This window comes from Mauremys reevesii, linkage group 5 (genome assembly GCF_016161935.1).
Source record: "Mauremys reevesii isolate NIE-2019 linkage group 5, ASM1616193v1, whole genome shotgun sequence".
Classification (NCBI taxonomy): domain Eukaryota; kingdom Metazoa; phylum Chordata; order Testudines; family Geoemydidae; genus Mauremys; species Mauremys reevesii.
This window is the reverse complement of record NC_052627.1, coordinates 131,951,729-131,960,809: the sequence shown is the minus strand read 5'-3', so window position 1 is coordinate 131,960,809 and position 9,081 is coordinate 131,951,729. Positions and strand designations below refer to the sequence as shown.

The 9,081-nt window shown below is 51.2% G+C and overlaps 1 protein-coding gene across 1 annotated transcript in view; it reads left to right on the top strand.

Annotated features, from left to right (window-relative positions):
• Positions 1-3,479: 3,479 nt before the first annotated feature.
• The window catches only part of DDRGK1 (DDRGK domain containing 1), a 51,860-nt gene continuing 46,258 nt past the window's right edge, over positions 3,480-9,081 (top strand). Inside the window, exon 1 of the mRNA XM_039541497.1 lies at positions 3,480-3,699. Coding sequence (XP_039397431.1) covers positions 3,612-3,699 — 88 coding nt within the window. The 5' untranslated portion in view covers positions 3,480-3,611. The remainder of the gene's footprint in view (positions 3,700-9,081) is intronic.

Sequence of the window (9,081 nt, the reverse complement as noted above, 5' to 3'; positions counted from 1 at the left end):
CCCATTAAAATCCTCACAAAGGTCCACCAGCAGCCACAAAACACACTTGGTTCCTTGCTGCGAGCTCAACCCCCACCTTCTTTGAAATTTAGTTAGTTAGAAACCACGGCTAGTTTGGGGAGGTCCAAAATGGGAAGAGGTTGAGCACCACTGGAATACAGTCCAACAGATCTTAAAATAGCAGGAGACTTGCATTGTGTTTCCAGACAGGAAGAGACGTGCTAGCCAAACTGAACTGAAGCATCCAATGCACCTTTATTTATCTTGTGTAAATTTTATCTCCTCTTTTCCACTTGTGTTAATGTGGAACAAGAGTGACACCTAGTGGTACGAGTAGACATTCATGAGTATATAACCTAGACAGGGTCTGATCCTGGGAATGAATACACATCTGTGTAGTCCCTCCCTGTGCACAAGTAATCTTATTAACTTCACTAAAGGCTGCAGGGATTGTTCCAGTGGATGCAAATTGCTCATGTGGGTACGGCTTGCAGGATCAGGCCCAGAATCTGGGCTATCCACGGGTATTTGTTCTGTTTCCTAAGGGTTAAAGCGAATTTGACAGTGGTTCTGCTACCGTACTGTGCCTTCTTTGCACAGTAGTCTAAATGGCCAGAGGAAAGTACAAATGATAAATAGGCAACTACAGGATCATAAAAATAATACAAAGTTCTATAAATCTCCTGCCAAATTAAAATTTCTACTTTGATAAAATAGATAAAGGTAAAATAGATGAGGTAGATAAAAAAATGTGTGGAGTCCCTAGTTTCTCTCTCCTATTTAATGTTTAGTATCTTATATCCAGAGCAAACATAATTGACTAAAAATATTTGATGGATGTAGACACCGGGAAAGGAGGGCATTCATGAGGGGGATTCGAGCAGTTACAGGATGACATTCAGGAAAGGAATGGTTAGGCTGAATAAAATCGAAAACATTCTGACACGGAGATCTCTTACTCATGAAATATTCTCCTAAGGGAAGTGGCAGAAGCCGCATTGCATTTGATTCCTTCACATACCGTACAGTCAAGCTGTGGAACTTATTGCCAGGGGATGTTGTGAAGGCCAAAAGTATAACTGGGTTCAAAAAAGAATTAGAGTTGTTCATGGAGGATTAGTCCATTAATGGTTATTAGCCAAGATGGTCTGGGATCCAACCCCATGCTCTGAGTGTCCTTAGCCTCTGACTGCCAGAAGCTGGGAGTGGATAACGAGATGGATCACTCGACAGTTGCCCTTTTCTGTTCATTCCCTCTGAAGCATGTGGCATTGGCCACGGTCAGAAGACAAGATACTGAACTAGACTGATGGTCTGACCCAGTATGGCTGTTCTAATTTAATTTAAACCTAATTTAAAATTAGGTTGGTTAATCATTAGCAAATATAGTGCAGGGAAGGGAAGCAATCTGCATGGGTAAGGCCTTCCAAGGATGCCCCTCACAAGCTCTTCCACAAGATGGGTGTGTAGGAGCCGGACATGCCGTCCACTTCCAGGAGCCGCCTGAGGTAAGCACCACCTGGCTGGAGCCTGCACCCCATACCCCCTCCTGCACCCCAACCCCCTGCCCCACTCTGAGCCATCTCCTGCACCCCAAACTCCTCATCCCCAGGCCCACCCCAGAGCCCACCCCCCCCAGCTGACCCCCCCCCCCCCGCACCCAACCCCTTGCCCCAGCCTTAAGCCCCCTCCTGTACCTCAAACTCCTCATCCCTGGCCCCACCCGTGGCCTACACACCCAGCCAGAGCCCTCACCCCTCTGGCACCCCAACCCCTGCCCCAGCTCTGAGCCGTCTCCTGCACCCCAAACTCCTCATCCTCAGGCTCACCTGGAACCCCCCCCCCCGCACCCAACCCCCTGCCCCAGCCTTAAGCCCCATCCTGTACCTCAAACTCCTCATCCCTGGCCCCACCCGTGGCCCACACACCCAGCCAGAGCCCTCACCCCCTCCGGCACCCCAACCCCAACCTCTTGCGTTAGCCCAGTGAAAGTGAGTGAGGGTGGGGGAGAGTGAGCGATGGAGGGAGGGGGAATGGAGTGAGCGTGGGGCAGGGCTTCTAAGAAGGGGCAGGGCAGGGCAGGGGCGGGATCTCAGGGCAGGGGTGTTCGGTTTTGTGCAATTAGGAAGTTGGCAACCCGAGTTTAGTGTTTGGACTTTATGAAATACTTGGTAGGTTGCTGCATGCATTGATCTCATTTATTATAGCTGTATCCTACATTATAAGGTAATAGTATTTGCTCTGTAACTATAGAAGTGTTTGCTATGAAACTGGAAAAGCTCAGAGTCAGGAGAGAGACATTGCCAAGTGTGACATACTACTTTATCACGAGAGGTGGTGTCTCCTGCCAAACAAAAGAAGGCCTATAAACATCAGACAAGCCATTGTGGGACATCATAGAACAAAAGACTTTGCTGACCCAGGAAGAGGAGACATGCATGAACATCCATCCCAGCAGTTTGAACTCTAGGAGAAGGGACTAAAAATGCCTGACCAGAAGGAACTTTATCTCTATGCTGCTTGAACACTGTGGGGCAAAGACACCTAAGCATAAGCAAGAGATTCCCCAGCTGGTTAGCCTGGGTTAGCCCTAAAGGACACACAGGGCTTGCTAACTATAGAAACTTCGAACTATAGAATGTAAGACTGTAACTTATTTGTGTGTATGTTTACCTGCTTTAACCTTACAAATAGCTCTCACTTCTCTTTCTCAGCGAATAAATGTTTAGCTAGTTTACTATAGGAGTGGCTAGAAGCATTGTCTTTGGTTTGAGATCTACAGTGCAAGGGGGTAAGTGACTGGTCCTTTGGGACTGGGAGTAACCTGAATATTATTGTGATTTTTGGTGTAAGGGACCATCCGCCACAAAGGCAAGACAGGTCGGAGTACCCAAAGGGGTCTGTCTGTGACTGCATGCTGAGGCTGTCATCCTGCCTAAGGAGTTCACACTTGATGCTGGGTTGGTGAAATCAAAGTAGAGCTTGGCACAACCAATGTGGGGTTTGTGCCCTGCTGCTTCCTGGTCTGCCCTGAGATTGGGACGCGGGCTCGTGAGCCGCCCTGGACTGGCGGACAGGAACCAGCCGAGAACAGCCAGTTTCCCACCGGTGACAAAGGACGCTAAGTGGGGGGATCGCCACCCGGAGCGGGGCGTTGGGAAAGTCAAGGAAAGCGGGTCAGGAACCAGCCTAGGAGACACCCAGGGAAGAGGGAGAACTACCAGAACCCCATTACAGCTGGTGTCCAGGCCAGCCTCTGCCATGGCCCCACCCACCCCCGGCCTGGGGCAGGCATGGGGCCCTGCAGGCTGTGGGGCCCCTGATGCAGCCCGGGACAGCTGTCACTGTCATTGCAGGCAGCCCCTTAGCCACCCCGTGCCCGCCACGCTATTGGAACAGGCACCGAAAGGGCCACCCCTGATTTGGGGCCCTCACTCACAGCCCCCCCCACTTCCGGGATCGGAGGCGGAACGTACCAAGCCTCCTCACTCGCCCGCCCCCGTGAGCTGAGTCGCTGTGGAACCGGCCGCGGCGGCGTTCGGGGAGGAGGCGCCTGGCCTGAGGGGGCGTGGCCAGGCCGCCGGGCGGGGGAGGGGCAGTCACGTGGGAAGATGGACCCGGTGCTGTACGTGTTGGCCGCGGCGCTGCTGGCCGCCCTCATCGTCTTCGCCAGCCGGTTCCGGGGCCAGGCGCAGGCAGGTAAGGGGGAGGGGCAGTTCTCCCCTCGGTCCGCCCCTCGGGGGGGGGCTGTCCTCGCCTCGGTCTGGCTCTCAGCCCGGGGGGCGGGGCAAGCGTGTTACCTGCGGGGGCTGAGAGGAGCTGGGAGCCCCCCCCCCCCAGGCTGCGTCCTCCGGGGGCCCCGCCACATGCCTGGGGGCAGCCAGACCCCTGGGGGGAACAGGGGCCCATGGGGGGGCAGACAGGAGGGGGCAGACAGGCCCCTGAGGGGAACAGGTACTTCTGGGGGAGGATGGAGGGGCAGACAGGAGGGGGTATCCAGGCCCCTGGGGGGAACAGGTGCCTGTGGGGGAGGATGGGGGCAGACAGGAGGGGGCAGACAGGCCCCTGAGGGGAACAGGTGCCTGTGGGGGAGGATGGGGGGCCTGGCCCCCCTGGGGGCAGACAGGAGGGGGCAGCCAGGCCCCTGAGGGGAACAGGTACTTCTGGGGGAGGATGGAGGGGCAGACAGGAGGGGGTATCCAGGCCCCTGGGGGGAACAGGTGCCTGTGGGGGAGGATGGAGGGGCAGATGGGGGGGAACAGGTACTTCTGGGGGAGGATGGGGGGCCTGGCCCCACTGGGGGCAGACAGGAGGGGGCAGCCAGGCCCCTGGCTCACTGATGGGGGGGGGGAACCTGGGGGTGATAGAGGCTGGGGGCATTAGGGGAGAAGTTGGGGCCGGCCAGTGGTCAGGTCCCCATGAGGATGATGTAATGTGGTGTTTCCACAGCCTGCTGCGCTGTGACACTGTTGTGGGCGTGCGTTGCCTGGCACCTGGTTTATATCAACCGCGGTGATCAGTGCAATGTGACTTTTTTTTATATTAGGGAGGCATCATTAGTGCTTCACTTCTTCGCTCTCCATTTTATTAGCGTCATTGGTATTGCAATAGCAGCTGCAGGCCGTGCTCGGGAATCAGGGCCCTGGTGCTGTACACATGCACAGAACGAAGCCGGTTCCTGCCTCAAAGAGGTTATGCTCAGAGTAATTGCTGACTGTTTTCCACAAGAATATTCAAAGAAAAAAATCCTGGCTGGTCTTCTGCTATCAGGCTGGATGTATTGATTGAAATTGACTCTTGAGGGCATTTCTGCTGCTCCGTCTGTTAGGAATATAACTTTTCCCATGGCAGACACATTTACTGATCAGTTTCCTCAAATACCCTGCTTCAGCTGTTGATCATACTGGATGCTCCAGATCCTGAAGAAAGCAGAATCTGTTTCCCCCCCGATGAAGCACTTGGGCCCCAACGGTGAAATGCTCTTTGTGGGTATTCCTCATGCCCTGGACTGTGAGATTTGGTTATATGTGGAGTAGGGCGATTCCTCAGACTGTTAGAAAGCAATTCCCACCCCAGGTCCTCTCCTAGGAGATCTTGTGAACACAACTTAGAAAGTCTATAAAGAGGACAGAGTTCAAAGCCTTAAGTCTGGTCTACATAGAAAATTAGGTTGGCCAAACTGACTCAATCAGGGATGTGAAAAATCCTCCTCTGAGTGGTGTAGTAAAGCCAGCCAGTGTAGACAGCATTAGGTGGACAGAATGATTCTATCGTTCTAGCTACTGCCTCTCAGGGATGGGGATTGCCTACTCCGATGGGAGAAACGCTCCTGTCAGCATAGGTAGTGTCTACAGTGAAGTGCTGTAATGGCACAGCTGTGCCACTATAGCATTTCAAATATAGACAGGCCCTTAAGGTTTAACCCCCACCCCTCCCCACACACACACATGACTGGCCCCTGCTTTTGGCCTTGTCTATAGCAGGAAGTTTTCACAAAAAATTCCCACTGTTGCTACCACCAGGTCAGCTTGATCGGTGGTAGCATCAGGGAAGATGAGATGCTGGTAGCTAGCAGTGTTTTAGGCACCGTGTTATGCAGCCCTGCTCTGAGAAGGGGTTTGGTGACACAGCGCCTTAAAATGGTGTTGGCTGCCTGTGGATGCAATAGTGTAAAACTGCTGCGGCAGTTTCCTTGCAGCCCAAATGTCATTAGCGAAAGCCAAATGGAGCCATAAACTGTCCAGATCATAATTAAGAAGCCTCTCCCTTCACTTTTAAAATGCACTGAAGACCCAAGTTGAGGTCTATACTAGAGACTTTTGCCAGGATAGTAATGTTAGTTAAGGTGTGTAAGTGACATTTTTCTGTCAACAAAAGCACTAGTGCTTTCGCTGGTATAGCTTATGTCACTTGCCAAACTAGCATAAGCTAGTCCAGCAAAAGCACTTTTTTGCTGGCATAAACTCTATCCACAACAGAAGGGTTTGCTGGTATGGCCATACCTTTCTAGTGTAGACCTGGCCTTAGCGTTTCTTCCACAGCAGCTCAGGACCTTGCTGATACCTAAGGCAGAGCGGGCAGCTGCCTTGTCCCTACCTTAGATGTTGACACATCGGTAACTCTTGCGGGAGAAATACCACTTCCTGAACTCAAGACTGGCAAGCCAGGGTGAAGCAAGAACTGTGTTTTATCTTGGTTTTGGGTGGGGGGAGAGGAAGGGGGAACAACTTACTTGGAGCCCATGCATCTATTTAGTAATGATCTGGAATCTCAAAAAATAGCCTTTCTTTAAAAGGCGTTTTGTTTCAAATCAGTTTATATTCAGAATGTTTTAGTTGTTGAAGCTTTTTTTAATGGCATTTTGTGACACCACCTGACTTGTCTTTGTCCTCAAACAGAAATGTTTTATTATTTAATTATTTATATTGACTTCTGTAGCCTCAAAGAACTTTACAGAATTGCAACCCTGGGCTTGATCATGGCTTCCTTGCACACCAAAAGGTTGTTTTCAAAACCGCTGGGACTCCTATGCATTTGATGGCAGGATGCAATCTGCCACAGGGGTCATTTCACTGCACTCTCTCCTTGGATGGAAGGCAGCAGCTGTTACAATTATGTTAGTAATTCTACATCCTGCTGTGAAAGGTGCTTTAGGCCAGGCGTCTTCAGCATGGGGGCTTGCAAATAGGTTTAGGGCGTTGTGATAACCTCACAAAGAGAGTTCTGTATGTCTGAATAGAGGTCCCAAAACTTCTCTGATGTGATGAGAGGTCACAGTAAGGAAAAGGTTGAGAACCGCTGTTTTAGTCAAGTGTGTAGTGAGAACAGGTGCTCAGTGTCACAGTTTAAAGGTAACTGCATCTATATTTCTTACTCTGTGGGTACCCTTCATGCACTTAAAGGTTTCCAGCACCCAGCCATCACCTCTCATGGATGGAGACCTGTGTCTCACTTCCTTGTGAGTAGGGGTTAATGCTGCACAGCTCCCTGATCTACACTGTACTAACCCCAGCAAGCCAATCTGCCATCACCTCTGCTTTGCTTTCTCTCCGAGGTATTGCCTGCATTCACAAGTTACCACACAGCTCTTTCTAAGCAAGCATGTTTATTCATAAGTAAGGCTAAGATTTACTCATAGGCATTTTTAGTAAAAGTCATGGACAGGTCATGGGCAATAAATAAAAATTCATGGCCCTGTGACCTGTCCATGACTTGTACTATATACCCCTGACTAAATCTTTAGTGTTTTGGGAGGCTCTGGGGGTGCAGCTGCAGCTCTGGAGGAGAGGCTCTGAGGCACCTGCTGGTTCTGGTGGGGACGGGGGGGTGGCTCCGGGCTGCCCACTGCTGCGCAGGGTGGGGACTCTGGGGTGCCCACTGGTTCTGGGGGGAGGCTCCGGGGCATCCGCTGGTGCTCGGGGGAGGGAGGGTGGCACGGGACCACCACTGCTGGCAGGGGACGGCCCCACCAGCCCGTGACCGCTGCGCTGCTGCTGGGGGGAGGCGGCTCAGGACTGTCGTGTTACGAAGGTGTGGGGTGGTGTGGCTGCCCCTGGGGCTGCCCAAGATGCTCAAGTGACCCCGGGGTCAACCACACCTGCCAGCTGCAGAAGTCACAGAATCCCAGAAAGTCACGGAATCAGTGACCTCTGTGACAGACTCTCGGCCTTATTCATAAGGGAAAACATTACAGTGAATGTATATAAAAACTATACTAGAACCTACATACATGCTTAAAAGGTCACTCCCACCCCACACCCCCGCTCCAACATAGGTGTCAGGCCTTCAATCCCACAAGTGGGTTTTCCCTGTGGTTACAAGTTCTCATCAGTCTTTAGATCAGCCACCAGATTGAAGGCCCTGAGTCAGTTTAAGGTCAGGCTGTTTATCTAGATGTTCGGTTTGTTTGTTTGTTTGTTTCCAGTGGTCTCTGAAGAATCCAGTTTAAAGCAGACTATGCACTTTCCCAGGAGGTGGTACCTCTCTGGAGGTGTTATAACCTGAATGATTTGCCTACTCATCCCTTTCTGTTCGCACTTCCCGCAAGAGCTGCGATAACCCTCCTCCTATGGAATGTGTACAGTCCCTAGCCCAGAACGATCCATGCCCTTAATGCAATATGGTCTCCCAAAGACATTGCAGAAAGCTGCCCATCTGTCACAGTCAGGACCTTGACTTTGTGTCTCCTTGGAAGAGCAGTGCCTGCAGCAGCACAGTTTTATCCTGCTGGGACACTAGTGCAGTCCCACTGAGAGTAAAGAGTGCTGCCTATTTATGAAAACCAGAAATTACCCTATATCACTTTCTAGTGTTTGGAAAATTGAAACTTGGGAGTGGGGGACCAAAGATCCCTTCTGGGCTATATCATTTTATCCATCAGAGATAGCAGACAGTGAGAAGCATCCTGCGGGTTTGCAGGATATTTTTTTTAAAAGGCATGAAAATTATGGGATATGGATGGCATTATAGGATGAGGACAGTTGCATGATGGGAACTTGTCCCTGCGTGACTCATTTCTACCCCACAACACATTGGGCAAGTCTCCCAAAAGGCTTTGCACTGGAGAATGGCTTATGGCACACTGGGATACCTGTCTACCCATGATACACCACACCTGGCATTGACACAGACACTCCTGGTGAGTACACACCGTGCCAGCACAAGGAGCCAAGCATGCGCATGAATGAGCCATCTACTAACTGCGGCGACTCTATGCCAACGCAACTGGTGTTAGACGGTTTGTAGTGCAGACATGGCCTTGTTCTGTATGCCAAGACTGCTATGCAGTGTCGTACACCACATTGGTAAAACTGTGTGTGCAACGTATGTATGGCTTTTTTTTAATGGTACGCCTTGGCCATGCTAATTTGTGCTACTAGCTCCTTGGATGTCACAAGCTGAATTAGTTTGTGGATAGGAGAGAGAGGGTCTTGCAGGAAGTGGTGTGGGGATGGCTTATTTGAAATATATTCATAAGGCAGTTGCTGCAGTAGTGCTTATCTCTACGCTAATGTATAAATAAAAGCAGTAGGTGGTGCTCGTTCGTCTGAGTCAGTACAGAGCTAGTGACCCAGGATACCA